At 38.5% G+C, this 20,056-nt stretch overlaps 1 protein-coding gene across 4 annotated transcripts in view; it reads right to left on the bottom strand.

The window, feature by feature from the left end:
- Window positions 1–10,780: 10,780 nt before the first annotated feature.
- MDH1 (malate dehydrogenase 1) overlaps window positions 10,781–20,056 on the bottom strand; it is a 17,403-nt gene continuing 8,127 nt past the window's right edge. For 2 of the 4 annotated variants that reach the window (XM_008059667.2, XM_021713176.1), the window contains 5 exons: window positions 18,394–18,516; window positions 12,909–13,085; window positions 12,241–12,354; window positions 11,609–11,698; window positions 10,781–11,121 (listed from right to left, as the gene is read on the bottom strand). In XM_008059667.2, the coding sequence (XP_008057858.1) occupies window positions 10,996–11,121; window positions 11,609–11,698; window positions 12,241–12,354; window positions 12,909–13,085; window positions 18,394–18,516 (630 nt within the window). In that variant the 3' untranslated portion in view covers window positions 10,781–10,995. Of the gene's footprint in view, window positions 11,122–11,603; window positions 11,699–12,240; window positions 12,355–12,908; window positions 13,086–18,393; window positions 18,517–20,056 lie in introns of all 4 variants that reach the window. The other 2 variants (XM_021713174.1, XM_021713175.1) reach the window with 2 other exon arrangements.

Raw genomic sequence — 20,056 nt, 5'->3', positions numbered from 1 at the left:
TGGCCACTGCACTCCAGTCTGGGCGACAGAGTGAGACTCCAACTCAAAAAAAAGAAAAGACAGCCGGGCTCCGTGGCTCAGCCTGTAATCCCGCGCCTTTGGGAGGCTGAGGTGAGCGGATTGCCTGAGCCCGCCGGTTCGAGACCCGCCTGGGCAACTTGACGAGACCTCCATCTCTACAATGAATCAAAAATCAGCCGGGCGTGGTAGTGCGCGCCTGTAATGCCGGCTACTTGGAAGGCTGAGGTGGAAGGATCGCTGGAGCCCAGGCCGGGAGCGGCCACTGCACTCCAGTCTGGACGTCGGAGTGAAACTCCAACTCAAAAAAAAAAAAAAAAAAAGAAAGAAAAAGAAATCGGACCAGTATGGTGGTATCAGCATCCAAGGGATGAAGATAGAAAATAATCACTAATTGTTTGACAATTGCAGTAAATGGATTCAGGAAAGGGGGGAAAACGGCCTAACACCTGGACAATTAAATTCTTAATGAATTGGTGATCACGCTTAACTGAGCTGCCTGTGTTGAAGGAACACAATGAAGTCCATTTCTACCTTAGCTGCAGATTGTACCTCCCCCTAAGATATTAAGTTCAAAGATGTAGTTTCCCCCCAGGAAACAAAGCCTTCCAGATAAAGCCTTTTGAGTTCTCCGCTCTACTCTGTGCTGGCTGAGTTTTCATTCTAAGCACTTGCTTGAGCATTTTGGGGAATCTTCTTCTCAACAGGACATTGGTATTTGAGCAGAGAAGAAAATTGGTTCTATTTCCAACTCAAAGGTGGTGTATTTACATAAGCTCCTGTTTCATTTAAATCTGTCTTAATCCTCAAGGATTTAGTAGTTGAGATGCAAAATGCATTTTTTATAAATGAAAAAAAAAAAAACCATAAGAGAAAACAAACAGTACAGATGAAGACCTTTTAAAAATCATCTTTCATTTTAATTTTATGTTGTCTTACCTATAAGCAGTGTGGTTTCAAGATATTTGTTTGTATTCTCCTGTAGAGGTTGAAGTAAAAATGTGTACATATATACATATGAAGGAGTTCAGAACATGTCATTTCAAAATATGTTGCTTTGGCATGTTGATTATTTTGAGCTAAAACTAGCTCTTTACTTCAACTGTCTAAGATAAAGTGTAAATGTCCCCTTTTGTAAAGGAAATTTACATTTATAAAGGAAGTTTTCATTAGTAGGACAACCGTTATCACCTGAGACTCTTATCTGCACAACAAGACAACATTTATTCACTATACATTTTCTCCCTTCACCTTTCCATAATTTGCCTGTAACACCCCCCCCCACCGGAAGCCTCAAATTCCTATTCCTCAGGGAATATATACATCTCAATCATGTGGCTGCTTCCTTTAGTCTCATATTTTTGTGGGACTCTTATATGTATGTACATGATTGTTTTTCTCATGTTAATCTATGTAAATTTTTATTCTTAGACCAGTCACAGAACCTGGAAGTATACAAGAAAACATTTTTCCTCCACAACATATAACAAAATAAGGTTATTATTTCATCTGAAAGTACAATGTAATCATTTTAACCTTACTTTCAACCTGAAATTGCCTTTGTAAAGATCATTTATATAAAATTAATAAAAGGGCCACAGGGTTAGAATTGTGAAAAGGGCCTGAATTCTGTTAGGATATAACCATAGCTAATTTATAAGGTCCTCTTTGATCATCTTCCCTTTCATGCATATCCTAGCTCCTGATGCTGCCTCTATGATTAAATAACTTGTTCTTCCCTTGAAGAACGATAGAGTGTTGGTCCTGCCAACCTCCTTGATGATATCTAGAAGTATGATTGGCCAAAGATTGTGAGCAGCTTTAGTCTCAGTGAATCTCACCTCCTGCATACCTTTCTGGTAAACTATAGACTAGTAAATGATAGCCAGCCGTTGTTCCCTAGTTTACTTCTCTGTGATGGCTTACTACCGGTCACAGAACTTGACCTACTGATGACATCACACTGTAAAACCTAAGTTTGCTGTTTGAGATAGTTTTCAGACTTTGTATTCTAGTGGACAAACAGACCACACCCAAACCTGTGTGACTCATACCAAAGAACTGACTCAACTAGTCCTGTGAGCAGTTCCCAGCCCCAAACTGACTCTGTGTGAAAAAGCAGCCTCAGCACCTCTCTGACTACATCCCCAGCCAATTAGCACTACCTGTTCCCTAGCCCGCTGCCTGCCAAATTATCCATTAAAAATCCTAGCCCAGCTGGGCTTGGTGGCTCAGCCTGTAATCCCGCACCTTTGGGAGGCTGAGGTGAGTGGATTACCTGAGCCCGTGGGTTCGAGACCCACCTGGGCAACTTGGCGAGCCCTCATCTCTACAATAAATCAAAATGAGCCGGGTGTGAGCACGTGCCTGTAGTTCTCGCTACTTGGAAGGCTGAGGCGGAAGGATCGCCGGAGCCCAGCAGGTCGAGGCTGCGGTGGCCGGGAGTGGCCACTGCACTCCAGTCTGGGTGACGGAGTGAGACTCCAACTCAAAAAAAAAAAATAAAATATTATAAAAAAATAAAAAATAAAAATCCTAGCCTAAGCCGGGTTTGGTGGTCACTTGGCCTGTAATTCCAGCACTTTGGAAGGCGGAGGCGAGTGAATTGCCTGAGCCCACAGGTTCAAGATCAGCCTGGGTAACTTGGCAAGACCACATCTCTACAATAAATCAAAAATTAGCTGGGCGTGGAGCTCAGCAGGTCGATGCTGGGGTGGCCATGAGTGTGCCACTGCACTCCAGCTTGGGTGCAGAGTGAGACTCCAACTCAAAAACAAACAAACAAAAAAACCCCTAGCTTAAAATTCTTAGGGAGGAAGATCTGAGAAATATCTCCTATCCTTCCCACTCAACTTCTTTGCAATTATTATCTTCCTCTACTGCAACACTGCTGTCTCAGCACATTGGCTCTTTCCTGTGCAGTGGGCTCAAGAACCTGGTCAGGCTGTAACAAACTTGTCTCTAAATTCAAGATAATTCTGAAAAATTTTGTCTTGAGTTTTATAACTGAATTGAAAGGTAGTTGCCTTACATTATCATTCCAACAAATACATTAAAACATGGTTAATTAGTAGCCCTTGAGGTTGTAGGAGCATGGTCAATGTAGAATTTTCCTCCTCTAATATGTAAGAATTTATTCTATGTCTTGAATGGCTTAGTTGAGAGATTTTACAAATTTCTCCTCTGGTGAGGTGCTAATATGAGTGCTCAGTTGTGCCCCAGAGGACCTGTTGCCAGAGCAGAGGCAAGGCAAAAGCTCCTAGTTTGCATCAATTTCAAACGTATTTGTTTCTTCTGTTTGCTTCAGCCCTATTTTTACTTTTGGAGGTGTTGGAGAAAGGCATTTTGTTTTTACAAACAAACAAAAAGTGCTTAAGCTTTAAATAATCTTGTCATTTGCTTAATTCTTTAAAAAAAATGCAAAAGTGTTTTACTGGACAATCTAAAAAGTTTCTTCTAGTTTTAAGATATTTCTATGGATTGTAATTTTATTTAGTTCTTTTCAAATTATCACTAATATCCTTATTTGCATATACTTTTTAAAAATGATCATCTTTTTCCTTCTATACATGGGATGCTATATTTAAGCAATGCTACCATATTTGCATTCTGCTACAGGAGGAAAGGAGTAATATGTTCTCTTTCCACTCAAGCAAACTTGTCATTAATCAATATTACCGCAATACCAAAGTTACTAAAATCTTACAATTATCTCTATTTTTCTTTTATGTTTCTTATTATAAGCTATAGAGTAAAGATTATATAAAAGACTCAAATGTGCACATTAGACATCCTTCTGCGTGTTAAAAAGAAATCTAACCTGTGGGGCTGATGGTCTAGCATTGACTGGCTCCGGCCTGCCTACCTCTCTAATTCCACTGAGCCCCTTTAAATCCTTTCTCCCCAAAAACCTTCCAGTTTGTTTTAGGCCTACTGGCCTTTTCTCTTTTGGAATAAGAGAAACTTTTTCCAGGCTCATGGCTTTTCCATTTGTTATTCCCTTTGTGGGATGAGGAAGGAACTCCCTCTCCCCCTTTATATTCTTCAGGTCTTATCCTTAAATCTTGAATAAACAAATGAACAGGGGGAGTATTACTTTTCGCAACTTTTTTCTGGATATGTCCCAGCTCAGGCCTGAGACTATATTGTCAAAGCAGCTTCCAACCAGAATAAGAAGTTAGTGCTATGAATTTAGCTCTGTGGTGAAACAAGAAAGCTTATTTTCAGAGTGACAAAGTAAGAAAAGAAACATTAGTGGAAAATCATGCAGACATAAGTTATGTGCAGAACCTAAGTTTAATTCTGTAGAGGTGGAAAGAGGTGATACCTTTCTTCACCCATCATAAAGGTCTTGGTAAGACAGATTAACAAGAGGAAAACATAATACATTTATTTAGTCCAAGATTTATATGTCATGGGAACCTACAGAAACAAAGACTGAAAGCCCTAGGGAAAACAGTCTATTTTTATGCTTAGGTTCGTGAAGAATGTGCAGCAGTGTAGAAATATGATTGGACCAAAGGGTAGGATCTAATAATGGAAAATAGAATGAGGAGGGGAACTCAGCAAGGCCTGTCCAGATTTTTCTTGGCCTCTCTGTATAGCATTTCTTCCTTCCAGGTATGAGGTACGATTCTTCTGGAATGAGAACCTTCAAGGGAGAAAGGAGAATAATATTTCTAGGTTAATGGTTTGCTTCACGGGAGAGGGTCTAGCATGGACTGGCTTTTGTGACCCACATAGGGAAAAGAAATTCTGGTTTTTAGGCCTGCTTTGAGGGAAAAAGAGGAGTAGGAGATAGGAAGATCAGAGAAGGGCAGAGAAAGACTTTGCTTCTGAAGTTCTTCCAATCTCCTTCAATTTAAAATATTTAGTGTGTCATAAATATTTTGGAGCACCATGCTCTGAGCCCTAACAATGTCATTTCCCTTTGGGCATAAAATGACAGAGTCATCTAGGCTTCATTAGTCAGTAAGATTGAGTGAGTAGATGTAGGGGTGAAGGGAAATTTGCCCTTTACCCTCTGAAGGTTTGTTGAAATGAACTGACAGTAGATTGGAGAACAAGGCATACATATTTCTTGACATGCAAGTGTGCACAGGAGCCATACAAAATACAAAACTCAAAGAAAGACCAAATGGTTGAGGCTTAAATACCTTCTCAATAGGGGAGAGAAAATGAGGGATGTTGGCAATTTTGAGGGGTTAGTAAATGATTTTCAGGGGAACTGAATGAGCCCAAAGAACAATGACCTGGAACAAGTCTTCTGAGCTCTGGGGGAAGGTGAGAGGCAGAACTTCACTTTGAACAAAGGTTCCCTTATTATGCAAATAAAGTCTCCCAAGTAATCTTTTGGAGCTGCCTTCAGAGAAATGAATAAAAAGACTCTCTGGGCAGAGGGATGACTTTTAGTCTTTTCTCTAGTGGTTGATCTTTTCTGTTTATTTGATGAGATTTTTAAGGAAGGGATCTTAAGACAATTATATCTCTTTTCGAAGTGTTCCTCAATCCCATAAGGGAACTTCCAGAGAGAGCCCTTCTCTGTGCTTGGGGGGGTGGGGGAGTGGGGGGTGGTGGAAAGAAATGAGAAAAGTTTAGAAAGTCCTTGGTTCTGAGGCAGTTTCTAGGGCTTTCCAAGTTCCTTTAATTCAAAAGTGCTCAGCATGCTAAAGCATCTTATTCTGGGGTGTTATTCTCTACATCCCGGCAGTGGGAATAGTGAATAATGTTGGTGCTTATGCCCAGATCCCTCTTAGCATTCATCCCCTTAGAGATTTTCCTTTGCTTCCAACAGCCAGTGGCTGGGATTCTTTCTGGAGGATTGTGCCTGTGTTGCTAGAGCCTGCTTTGTTGGCAATACAGAATGCAGGAGGTAGCTGGGAATTACATTCTCCACCCCCACCCCATGATTGAGGGGTTTGGGAGTGTGAAATGACTCAGGCTCCTTGCCTCAGAACAGGAGTTTTCTGACTTCATTAGGATGAAATCATCCTTGGCTGGATGTACCATTTCTTGACTTCCTTCTCCTTCCTACTCCTGCTCTTCTTTTTCTTTAGAATTCTCTTGGGAGCATCGCTTTAAGAAATCACATGCACTTGAATCCTCAAAAACTTCATCTTAGGGTCTACTTCTGGAGAACTTCTTTAGACAGTGGGACAGAGGTTCTTGGGATTTTTCTCCCCTTAATCAATATACACATATAGGCTACCAAGTTACTCTGGAGAAGCAGAAAAGAGCATTCTAAGTAGAGAGAACAGTCAAACAAAAGGCATGGAACCATGCATCTGAATAACTATCTTCAGTTATTTTTAATATGGCTAGCATGGAAAGTACATGGGATATAGAATAATAATCAGATGGGACAGGGAAGTGACACTTGAGGCTAGATTATAATGGACTTTGAAGTGACGCTAAGGAATTAAGCAAAACAAGAAAACTTTTTCCTCTATGCTTCTAGATTTTAGCCTCCATGTGGGCCCAAAAAATTTAACTGACAAAAGACAAAGTAACAAGAGAAACAGCTTTTAACACATATAGCACATATGCATGTGGGAGAAACTCCGTGATGAGTAACTCAAAAAGATGATTAGAATTTGGGTTTATATAGCATCTTCTCACACACACACACACACACAGTACATTTAGAGAAGTGACAAGACAAAGGAAAACATTTTAGGCTTCCAAGGTGGCAAACTGTGGAAAGGTAAGTATATGGGGGGAAACAAATAGAGTAAGATTTGTTTGTGTAGGTTCATCTCATGGCTAACTTTCTGTCTTCTTCATAGCTTTAACTTCCCCAGCAGAGAGGGTTTATGGCAGTTTTCATTCTCAGAAATTTCTGCTTTTAGTCAGATAAGGGAAGTTTTGGGAAGGCTTCTGTATCTGTTTACTCTCAAATGATGTCAGCTCAAAATAATCCTTATACCAAGGTGGCATATTTTGGAGTGATATATTTTGATCCTCTACCAACTCAACAATAAATTGAGCCCTTCCACTTAATCTTCATGAAAACTATATAGAAGATACTATTATTAACCCCATTTTGTATCTGAGGGAATCAACATTAAAAAGGTTGTTTAAGGACACCTAAAAAGAGTCAGAGCTGAAATCCAAACTTGTCTAACTTCCAAGTCCATGAGTTGGTCTACCAATAACTCTGGTGCAAGTCTGGATTGGACTACGGAGAAAGGGGAGGCATAGATTCCAAACTAAGTTCACTTTCCCATTGTGATTGAAGCTGTCTTTTTTGAAGAGATGATGACCTGGACCAGGGCAATGGTGGTAAGGATATGAGAAAACTGTATGGATTTAGAGATGTTCATTCTGCTTAATACTGTTTTTCTCAATTGCACTACTCAGGCCAGGCTATGAATTTGATTTAGAATACAAGCATAATCCCAGCAGAGTTAGAATGCAAATTGTTCATTTATTCAGCAATGTTTATTGAACTCACTATGTTACAGGAACTGTGCTGAGTGAAACCAATTCAGTGACACTATTGGAACAAAAGCCTATATACTCCTACTGAGTCAGTAACCTTTTTAGGTTGTATTAGAATTCATCAATATTCAGAAACCAAACATGGAAATATGTTTTATTAAGATTATTAAAGCCACAAAAATCATGAGTCCTTATACCAATTTCATAGGGACAGCTAAGAACCTATTTCTGTTGCTTTTCATTTTTAACAGTCAGATTCTTAAGCTTATATACCAAAAGGTCCCTCTAATAGACTTTATTCCTGGTCAACATTCCTTGAGAAATACTGTGGTTGGTTTAATCCAGGCATTGTAAAAAAAAAAAAAGGAGTTTAAAAAAATCAAGATGGTATTAAATGTACTTATTACTATAGGATTCAGAGGCTGCTGCTTTCAAAACAAACCACTTTCAACAGTTTAAAAAAAATCTACTGTGCTTTCTGTTAGGAATTTATCCCACAGATATTATTGCACATGTATGAAATTACCAATTTACAAAAGCATTGCAGCATCTTGACAGTAGTAAAAGAGTGAAAAGAATCTAAAATTCCATCAAACTGGCTGAACAAAGTTTGGAGTATCCTTTCAGTGAACTACTACTACACAGCAGTTAAAATAAATGTGATGTCTCAATATAGTTCTAACACAAATTATTGAAGAAAAAACACAAAGTGCAGAACAGTGTATAATTTGCATACAAAAATAAGTACATACACACACATATTTACATACAAATTTGAGTTATGCAGTGATTGCTCCTAAATTATGGGCTGTGAGACAAAAATGGATTTAAGTGAGTGGGAGTCTGGTGAGTAAAGGACATTTCTTTTCACTACATATCCCTTTGCTTTTTTGCTCTCAAAAGGAAAAATAAATAAATAAATAATGTATATATACATATTCCTGTAAAGATAAACAAAAACTTTTTTTTTTTTTAGTTGGAGTTTCACTGTCACTCAGACTGGAGTACAGTGGCTGTTCCCGGCGACTACAGCCTTGACCTGCTGGGCTCCAGCGATCCTTCCAAGGAGCTGGAACTACAGGCATGCGCTACCATGCCCGGCTAATTTTTTGACTTACTGTAGAGATGAGGTCTCGCCAAGTTGCCCAGGCGGGTCTCGAACCCACAGGCTCAGACAATCCACTCACCTCAGCCTCCCAAAGCGCTGGGATTACAGGCTGAGCCACCAAGCCCGGCTACAAAAACTTTTTTCAAGAATTTATCCTTGGGGAAGGAAGGAGAGGGCTTTTGTCACTTAATGCCATTTCATTGATTTTCTAACATGCATTACTTTTATTTAAAATGATTTAATGGGCAGTGGGATTTTAGGGATTCCCTCCTTTATGTTTATATAGATTATACCTCTTTTGGAAAGTTTTTATATCCAACTTTATTGGCTTACATTGTAATGCCTTTTGCCCTGTAATGCACCCCCACATGTCCTTTCAAGTTGTAGTAAAATGCTTAGGAAAGAACAGACTTTTCACAAATTATCATGCTGCTTAAAGGGACAATATTCTGGGCCTGGACTGTGGCCATTATAAAATGCTTTGTTTTCTTGGTAAAGGTGAGGAAAGTGAATAGCACAAAAAAATCATAAAAAGAAAGTCAATTTCACATTGTGACAATTCAAATACAACACCATGCTTCACAGGCACACTTGGTGAGAAATTACTTGTTTCTACAAGTAGTCTAGATCTCGCCAATAACTTTCATTGGTACACACTTTCTTCATGTAACATTTTCCTTTTAATTCTACATGAAATTAGTTTTCATGCTTCCAACTAATTGCTTGTCTAATTTTTTTTTAGTAGGTCTTACTCTGTGGCCACAGCTGGAGTGGAGTGGCACAATCACAGCTCACCACAACCTCAAATTCCTGGGCTCAGGTGATCCTCCTGTCTCAGGCTCCCAAGTAGCTAGGACTACAGGTGTGCACCATAACATCAAGACAACTTTTTGTAGAGATGAGGTCTCTCTCTATTGTCCAGGCTGGTCTCAAACTCCTGGGCTCAAGCAATCTTCCTACCTTGGCCTTCCAAATTGCTGGGATTACAGGCACGAGCCACTGCACCCAGCCAAAAGATATGTTTGATTAGTTTTCTTTTCTAGCTTATATAAAATAGAGAGAAGGTAATGACAGAGGAAGTCAACAGGAAGGAGCAAGAGCATGTTTTCTTCCTCCTAAGGTTTCTTCTCTCTAGTACCCTTTATTGGCAGACTTTTTTTTTTTGAATTGGAGTCCTACACTGTTGCCCAGGCTGGAGTACAGTGGCATGTTCACAGCCACTGCAGCCTTGACCTGCTGGGCTCAGACGATCCTTTCCAAGTAGCTGGAATTCCAGGCGCATGCCACCATGCCTGGCTAATTTTTTGATTTTTGTAGAGACGAGGTCTTGTCAAGTTGCCCAGGGTGGTCTCGAAGCCCTGGCAATCTTCTCACCTCTGCCTCCCGAAGTGCTGGGATTACAGGTGTGAGCCACTGTGCCCAACTTATTGGCAGATTTTTAACAAGGAATAGCTGGAAAGGAAATGTGGTAGCATTCCAGTCCCAGTGTCATAAGGAAAATATAGAAGGGTGTGTTTGGCATTGAATGAAAATAACTGGTTTACATTTATATTTTCTTTATACAAAATTTTATTAATTCTATATGACGCCGAACTAACTTTTTGTAGAGATAAGGTCTGTATTGTCTAGGCTGGTCTCGAAACTCTGGGCTCAGGCAGTCCTCTCACCTCGGCCTCTCAAAGATTGAGAACTATTAATAAATTATAAATTTTTGTGATTTACTGATTATAAAATGTAAATAGGGCAACCCCCTCGGGTCTCCTCCCACTGTGGGAGCTTTTCTGTCCTCTCAATAAATCCTGCTTTCTAAAAAAAAAAAAAAAGTAAATGATTCCTTAGCTGCTAAAGAGGAATGCCTCAAGGGAAAACTTAATTTCATCCAATGGTATAAAACTGTTAACGGTATTATCTGCAAAATATCTACAAAGCACAAACTAACATCTAGGATTTTTAAAATGTGATAAGTATTTACCTAATGTAGTTAGCGTTTAAAAATATATTCTGAAATAGATTGACCCATTGTCACAAGGTGGGTTTCCCTATTCTATTTAAATATAAAAGATTTATGTTTTATTATTTCTAACATTTCCTAGCTTTATTGCCTTTCCCTGGTTTAAAAAAAAAAAATCACAATACTTTAGGCAAGCTGGGAAACATGCAAGTTTTTTTCTTAATAGACACTAAACATTAGCTAGAAATTAGAGTCAGAGTCACTTTCATTTGAATATATATATTTATTTAGAATGCAGCACTAATGGCATGATGATAAACTGTCATTCACAAATCTGTACCAAGAAGCACATAATCTTAAAACGTTTTTTTCACAAGTGATTTAAGTATAGCATTATTATTATTTGGTAATACAGTCAAAGACGACATTTAGATTCTTCAGCTTTGGGGCATTTAGTAACTTCAACATGATTGTCTAGTCAGGCAGAGGAAAGAAATTCAAAAGCTGTTTCTTTTTCTTCTGCCAGTTCCTTCGCAGTAAGATCCATTTTCTCGCGTGAGAAATCATTAATAGGGAGACCTTCAACAAACTTCCAGGTCTTATTCTGTTTGAAAATAATTGCAAATATGAGATTTAAACTAGAACTTATCTTCCAGCAAGCAACAACCTGGGCTGAATAGTCTGATTTTAAAGAAGTAAATAAAAATCCTGATATTTGTTAACAGATAATTCTGATAAAAACTCAACACTTGGATTTAAAACTCATTGAATCTAGAAAAAAATATTTAAAAACTGTTGAGTTTATCATGGTTATAATAAAGAGCAACAATACCGAAAACCATTGCTTCATTTAGAAATAACCTATTATTTGTAGGTCTCCAATACTAGAAGCATAATAGCTTATGTCTAATGGGAAGAGTTAAATTTTTCTTTCCAGATTAATGACTTAAAGTTGTAATACACACAATTTTAAAGCTGTTAAAAATGTCTAATTTAGTAAAGAAACAATTTTCAAGACTAAGTTATACCATTCTTAAGAACAACCTATGACTTCTCCCTTATGGAAGGAAGATAACTCCAAAATACCTTACCTTGATGGTAACAGGGAATGAGTAGAGCAGATCATCAGGAATCCCATAGGAATTGCCATCAGAGATAACGCCCATGGACACAAACTCTCCCTGAAAATAACATTTTACACTCTTGTGGTGCATAGGGATAGTTTACACAACCAATACATTAACAAAATTAAACTGAGTGACCTTTCTTACTATGTGCATAAATTCATTACTATATAAGGAACCATCACTAGCACCAGGCATTTCCATGACAAGATAACTTTCATGGATATCATGCCATTCCACTCTTCCATACCATGTATGATGTAAGCCAAATAAACATAATTCTCATTTTATAGATTAAGAAGCTGTGGCCCAATGTCTTAGAAAGAAAAAAAATCACCCCTGCCATGTGTCAGGCATTGTGCTAGGTGTTTTCCATATAAAATCTCATTTAATTCACAACCCGGTATGATAAACATCAAGTAAGATGATGAAACAGCTCAGAAAGGTTAAGGTTGAGAAACTATTAAAGTTACTCAGCTAATAGGCAGTTGAGCTGAGAAATGAACCTAACCTGCCTAACTGCTAAGGCTCTTTTTACATTATAGCACCAGGGGACAAAAATAAAACAGAGTTGCCCATGCAAGTCACTGAGTTCTCACCTCTGGGGTTCCAAACCAGATGTTTCTAACGTGGTCAGCGATGGCTTTTGCTGCAGACATTGCACTGGATAGTTTTCGAGCCTTGATAACATCAGCACCACGTTGCTGCACAGTCTGGAATGGGGGCAAGCAAAGGCAGCAGTGTTACTTTATCATGATAGCAATATTTTCATCAATTCCAAGCCAACCCTGGGGTGAAAGGCTGTGACCATAGCTTAATAGGTCGCCTCCAAAATCACGCAGTTACCCAACGTTAGCCTTACCAGTCTTTTAGAAAAAACTACAAATCCCATAATTCATGTTTACCATAATTCATACAAAGACATAAATCTTACCATAATTCATACAAAGATATAAATCTTACCATAAAGATAACCAAATGACTAGAGGGAACTCTTATTTTTCTTCCCGTCTTGGCAGCAAATCCCAACTACTGTACAACAAACCAGATCAGATGAAATTTGATCATGACTAGTTTAGTACAATCCCAAAAGAAAGTATGTAGTCATTAGAGCAACAGTGAAAGACCAGCTCTCCTTGAGCGAATTCTCCCTTACTCTTTGGGGAGACACTTAGGTCAGCAGTGGTAAATTCCTCTCAAGAGTTTTTTTATGCTTTGCTCTTAATAAGGTTCACATTTTGCTGTTAATAAGGCTCATTTTTCTTACCGTGATGAATTCTCCCTTGAGCCAGTTGTCATCCTTTATAGCTTCATAAACACCAACTTCCTTTCCTTGCAATGTCACCTTGGCATGGTTGACATCTGGATACTGAGTTGAGGAATGGTTTCCCCAGATAATGACATTCTTTACATCATCAGCAGTAACACCAAGTTTAAGAGCAATCTAGTTAATTTAAAACAAATACATTACTTAGGCAAATGCTTTTTATTTCATATTGTGACCTGTTTTGACAAACGTCCTTAAGTAAAGATAAAAAGCATCTGGAACTTCCAGAGAACACAAGAATTATACTGATTTGTAAAAAATGACAATTTTATTGCTTTGCAATTTCCTAAAATAGCTTGACAGTGGTAACAAATATGAACCTGAAACATTATGGGGTAGAATATTTAAGTAGAACACATCCTATAGTTTGCGATTAATTTATTAGTACAGTAGCTTTATCAGATATGAAACATCAACCAAGAGATTAATATTTCTTGAATATGTAAATATGATCTTCTGTTTACTGTTAATATTTACTTGGAGATGTCTCCTCAGCACTTCTGAGCAATCAGGTATTTAGGTACTTTTTCCATATTTAGGTGAAATTTTTATTATATGCCATATACAAATTAATTTTCAAATAATTCTAAATATGAGATTTTGGAGTGGGACTCAGATTACCAAGGTATGACTGTCCTAATTTTATAGATTAGGAAATTGAAGGAAAGAAATATCACACACACACACACACAAATTATAACAGGCGTAAAATCTTTAGCTGGAAGTTCAGAAAGCACTAGGGTTCCACAATACTTTGTAATCATATTGTGGTACAGTAGCCACAAAAAAGTTAGAATGTTATGTCTTGAAAATGTAAATAAAATAAAATCATCTTGCTTATTTTGTTATTTGACGGAAGTTTATGTGCATTAAAATAAATTATGGTAAGGTGCATGAATAATTTGTTCCTCATTCGACAGCAGAATTTATGATGAACCAGAAGGGAATGTGGAAAAAAATTTTGAAAAGTTCATCTGTTAGGGTGACATTGTGGGTGATTTTTCTTTTCTCTGCACAACAATAAGAATGGTAGAGAAAATTAGTTGTGCCAGAGTCTGCTGCTTCGGCACACAAAAATAAAGCAGTACTGCATCAAAGTTTTATTTCAGCATTTTCCATATATCAAAGGGGATACACTGTGTTAAGGAAAATTTAAAAACAAGGACAGTAAGCTGGGCTCGGTGCCTCAGCCTGTAATCCCACGCCTTTGGGAGGCTGAGGTGAGTGGATTCCTGAGCCCGTGGGTTCGAGACCCGCCTGGGCAGCGAGACCTCATCTCTACAATAAATCAAAAAATTAGCTGGGCATGGTAGCACACGCCTGTAATTCCAGCTACTTGGAAGACTGAGGCAGAAGGATCGCCAGAGCCCAGCAGGTCAAGGTTGCGGTGGCCGGGAGCGGCCACTGCACTCCAGTCTGGGCGACAGAGTAAAACTCCAACTCAAAAAAAAAAACAAGGACAGTAATAGCCCCAAACTGGAAACAACCCAAATGTCCTTCAAGAATAGATACACAAACCATGGTACACCTTATATACAGTGGAATAAATAAATGGGATGAGTAGAAAAACAAAGGAGGAATGACCTATGGATAGAAGCAACAACTTCGTTGGATGTTAAAGGCATTAAGTTGAATGAAAAAAAAAGCCAATTTCAAAAAATTTCTTACTGCATGATTTCATTTTTATAACATTCTCTAAATGTCAAAATTGTAAATATAGAAAGCAGATAAATGTCTGTAAGGGTTAGGGATGAGAGAGAGGTATGAATACAAAGGGAGAGCATAAAAGAGTTCTTTTGTGGGTGATGAAGAAATTCGGTACCCTGACTATAGTGTTGGCTATAGGAATCTTAAATGTCATAGACTCATTCACAAAGACATACACTTCTGACATAATCCCTGCTTCATACAGAGTCTTGTAAGTATACAATTATTAACTACAATATCAGTTTCCACAAATTAACCAACAGTTGGTTCTGGGGTATCCAGTTATTGATCTGCTTGGCTATGGGGTAGAGTGGCATGCTGTTCTATGAGTACCATTTTCTGTGTGTGCTACGACCTGAAAAGAGTTGGAAAGAATTGTCCTTATATGTACATTTATATTTAGCTGACACTGTAGAGAAAAGGAAAACTTATGCCTTAAGGAAATAACCCAAGACATATATTACCAAGAACTTACAGCTCATAACTCTGCTGAAAGTCAGCTTCAACTGCTCCAAAGCACACTGAAGACAGAATGCCTCTAGGACTCTCCTGCCTCAGGCCTCCTTGGCTCCCCCATTTACTTCCTTTGTTCCTTTTGCCCACCTCCTCTTGCTCCTTTGATCTTTAGAGCTAATCCAGTTTTGTCTGAATAGCAAAGACCCAGCACTTTGCAACCAGCAGATATAATCTCTGAATATCATTCATGTCAGAGCCAGTCTAAGTTAACACACATCCAGGGTAAGTTCCTTGCTCTCTTAGACACTCATGTCTGTCATATAGAACTGTTTTTTGACTAATTCTAGCCCTAGTAATTTTCTTCCCCTGGATACCAGCTAACTGGTTATCACTGTCAAATTATCTTGTCAGCAGATAAAAATACAGCTCTGGTTGCAAATACACAGGGGCGTTCTGTAGGTGACAGGCAGTCAGTTGGTAGCTAAGGCCTCTGAATTTCAAAATAAATTATGTAACACTGGTAATCATTTATGTAAGAAAAACTTTCTTTGGGTTTGTTACTTTTCTCACTGGATAAACAACTTCTGTTAGAGGAAGAAACTGCTTCTTTAAAAACTTCCTAAAAGCTCTCCCTGTGCCAGAGTGACATGCAGAAACAGTGCCTAGCCAAGGGCCTGTGAGTAACAAAAAATATTTGCCAAAGTGATGGTTCATGTATGACAAGATAGCTTCTTTCTTCCTTCTTCACTCCTTCAGACTTGTGCCACAACAAAGAAAACTATTCCAGGCACTGGGACAAAGTGTCATTTAGTAGTATCCTTGGAAGCAGAATATTCCAATGCCTGCCTCCACCAAGGTCTCAGGTGAAACAGCAAAGAAGGTATGCCAGTGTCAGCATTTTACCTCTTTCTCTCTGTAGGAACTAAATAAGTAACCATGTGGGAACCCAGAGCCTACAACTGCAACATGTATAATTATCTTTTCCTTTATAACTGCCCCATAGTACCCAAATCTCCTGCCTCTAGTCATTTAAACAAACTTCCATGCTTTCCCAACCTACCACCAGCACCAGTACCAAAGCCTAAAGCCTCTTAGGGAATATTTGTGTTTTAAGATTGTTACCTAATGATCCTCTAAATTAACTAGAATGTTTAGACTGTATTCCTCTTAATAATAAAAACAAAATCAATAACAATAATAGCAGCCAACTTTTAATGCATTTTACTACATGCAGGCACCATGTTAAGGGCTTAAAATGGATTTTATCTCATTTAATCCTCTTAATAACTCTCTGAGGTAGATATAATTTTTATTTTATTTTATAGCTTGAATATACTTTCTCAAGGTCACAGAGTTACTAAGTGGACTAAGGTCATTTGATATCATTAGATAAGAACATACACAGGGTTTGGAGTTGGGCAAATCTAGAGGTTCTATCATTTACTAGCTGTATGACACTAAGCAGTTTCCCTAGCTTCTCTGGCCTCAGGTTTCTTACCTATAAAACAGGGATAATAAGAAATATCTCATATGATTAATATTAAAGTTAAATGGAAAATCACAGTAGCAGCTTAACAAATGCACATTCTTTTCTTTCACTAGGTATTCCAGAACCTATGATCAATTCTTAGTTCAAGGCCGTGGTTTTTCAACTTAGACCTCACACCATCTTCTGTCTAAGAAGTTTTCTTGTCACTAAATAGTCTTCGCTAGAAGAAAAAACACTAAACTCATAGACCTATTTTGCAATGATGACCTATGGATGAAGAGGGATGGCCAGAAAAATCTAGGGCATAGGAAAGAGATTATGTCCAAGAATGAGAACTTTATCATGACTTCCAAGGGCACCATTCAGATTTGAGAAAGCCAGGGAAGCTAGCTTGGATAAGTGGCCTGGCTTCTAATTTTTTAAAAAGCTATTGTTAATCTTTTGTTCACTGGCTCCTTAGTATATTTATCTAAGGCTCCAATAGATAAAGGAAATTAACAACAAGGTTTAACTCTTAAGCAGTGAAAGTAGAAAAATTTACAAAATAGACACACATATAGAATATTAAAAAGATATAAAACTGAAAACTAAAATTTGAAATTAAAATTTGAATTTCATTGTTCAGCTACAGGAAAAAAGGAAGCAGAATCAAACACAAACCTCAAGTCTTTGTTTTTATAGTTTCCCATATTTTGGTCAAAATTAAACTAAATTATGTACCATTGTGCGAAGTATTTACAATAATAACTATTATTATTATTATTATTTTTTTGAGTTGGAGTCTCACTCTGTTGCCCAGACTGGAATGCAGTGGCATGCTCACGGCCACCGCAGCCTCGACCTGCTGGGCACAGGTGATCCTTCCACCTTAGCCTTCTAAGTAGCTGGACTCACAGGCACGTGCCGCCATACCCAGCTAATTTTTTGATTTGTTGTAGAGATGAGGTCGAGTTGCCCAGGTTGGTCTGGAACCCCTGGCTCAGGTAATCCTCTCACCTCCATCTCCCAAAGTGCTGGGATTACAGCTGGGTGTGGTAGCGTGCGCCTGTAGTTCCAGCTACTCGGAAGGCTGAGGCGGAAGGATCGTTGGAGCCCAGCAGGTCGAGGCTGTGGTGGCCGGGAGCGTGCCACTGCACTCCAGTCTGGGCGAAGGAGTGAGACTCCAACCCAAAAAAAACAAAAACAAAAACTGAATCTTAGGTGTGTGCTTTTTTGTTGCTTTCGTGTGGTAGGAAACTATTATTAAATTAACAGCAAATTATTTTTAAATTTGTTAGGGAATTTTTAAGGACCAGAGGCTGAACTTCCTACTTAATTTTATCTTCAACTATGTTTCAATTGCTAACTATGATTAAATGTAATTGCTAATGTTTTCTTGCTACAGTGGCTAAAAATTAGTTACTAGCCAGGCACAGTGGCTCAGCCTGTAATCCCGCACCTTTGGGAGGCTGAGGTGAGTGGATTGCCTGAGCCCCAGGGTTCGAGACCCGCCTTGGCAACTTGGCGAGACCTCATCTCTACAATAAATCAAAAAATTAGTGGAGCGTGGTAGCGCATGCCTGTAATTCCGGCTACTTGGAAGGCTGAGGCGGAAGGATTGCCGGAGCCCAGCAGGACGAGGCTGTGGTGGCCAGGAGCGGCCACTGCACTCCAGTCTGGGCGACGGAGTGAAACTCCAACTCAAAAAAAAAAAAAAAAATAAAAATAAAAAAAAGTGAGAGGAAAAGGTTTTATATCAGAACATGAGTAGGATTTAAAAGGCATTTTTCTTACTTGAGCTTTAGCTCGGTTATGATCCAAACGAGTCAAGCAACTGAAGTTCTCCTTGGGGATGGATGGAGCTGACTTGGAGGCAGTCAGGCAGTTGGTATTGGCTGGGTTTCCCACAACAATAACCTAGGATGGATGGAAGACACCGAAGAGTTATAGGTCATATACTTATAAATTAACTAAGCTGTATTAGAATTTGACTGAAAAGTGTGTAACAAGTAGCCTTTGTACTAGGAAAGTTTGGGAGACACCAAATACAATACAGCATAGAAAAATGTATAACTAGACTTTCTTGAAGTTATACAAATCTTTGATAAAATGATAATAAAAAATATTTTGAAATAGATCAAATTTACATAAAAGCTTCAAGCATATTACAAAGACTGGCTCCTGTATCTCTTTTACCCAGAGCCTCCAATTGCTTCCATCTCTCTCCCTGACTTTTTCCACACACAGTATCTGTATTCTTTTTTTTTAAACCTCTTTTGACAGCAAGCTTCAGACAAAATATTTCATTGTCCCTAAATACTCCAGTGCCAGTGAATCTTTCTCCCCAAAAAGGACACTTTGCAGAGGTGAGATTCCTGTGTAAGTAGTACTACAATTCCAAAACAGCCTGGATTTTTAACAGTCTAAACAACCTTGTAATCTTTTACTAAGAGACCTGTGGGTTTCTATTCAACTCCTTTCTACTGCTTTCTATTAGCGATTACAGAAAATAAAAGTTAACTATTTAAAATGAAGTCTACAGAAAGCAAAAATGCAGATGTCTATGAAGTACCATAGATGGAACATTATACTTGACAACTTTAAAAATCTTATAAAATTTATCTTTTTTGAAAGTCAAGACAGGAAAGTATATGGAAATTAGTAAAACCTATATGCTGTGACAATTAAGTTCCAGTTAATTGACAGTTCATTGATAAAAGGCTTACTGTAATTTTTTTAGATTAGAAAATATAGTTTATTTAGAAAGTAAAGAGAGAGAGAGAGAGAAAGACACAGAGAGAGATATTGATTCACCCCTCCAAGGTAGTGGAGGAAGTCAAAGCCTAGGAAACATGGTGACCGTGGCTCAAGGAGCCACATGGTCAGACCATGGCTTGGCAGGGCAATGGTCCTTCATTGTATTATTAAGAAAAATTTAGAAACGAAATAGGTTGAACATGAAGAGACAGAATGGGATGTCACACCAACTCAATTCCTTAAGGCACAAACATAATAAAATTCTGCATTGAGAAAATCTGAGCATTCAGAAGCCACCATTTCCTACTGCTGAGAATAAACACATCTTACAGCCATCTCCCTCCACAATCACACACAAATCCAAATGTCTGAACAGATACTCCCACACAGCATAACAGCACCAGAAAGTTCTCTACCTTCTTTATAGGTTCTGTAACCTTCTTTATAGGTTAATATTAAAATTCCATATCCCAGTAATAGGCAAAAAATTTTTGAGCACTCTGAATATAGATTTCAACACTATAAGAAAAAACCCAGAAAGGGAGAGCTGATCAAGCAAAACACCGTTATCTGTCTTTACTGATGACTGCACAGAACTGGGGAAAAAAGGGCAAACAATTTTTTTTTTTGAGCTGGAGTCTCACTCTGTCACCCAGACTGGAGTGCAGTGGCCGCTCCCGGCCACCGCAGCCTCGACCTG

The sequence above is a fragment of the Carlito syrichta genome, unplaced genomic scaffold, assembly GCF_000164805.1.
Source record: "Carlito syrichta isolate Samal-C Ts95f unplaced genomic scaffold, Tarsius_syrichta-2.0.1 Scaffold304329, whole genome shotgun sequence".
Lineage (NCBI taxonomy): Eukaryota > Metazoa > Chordata > Mammalia > Primates > Tarsiidae > Carlito > Carlito syrichta.
This window is presented reverse-complemented; position numbering and strand designations above follow the sequence as displayed.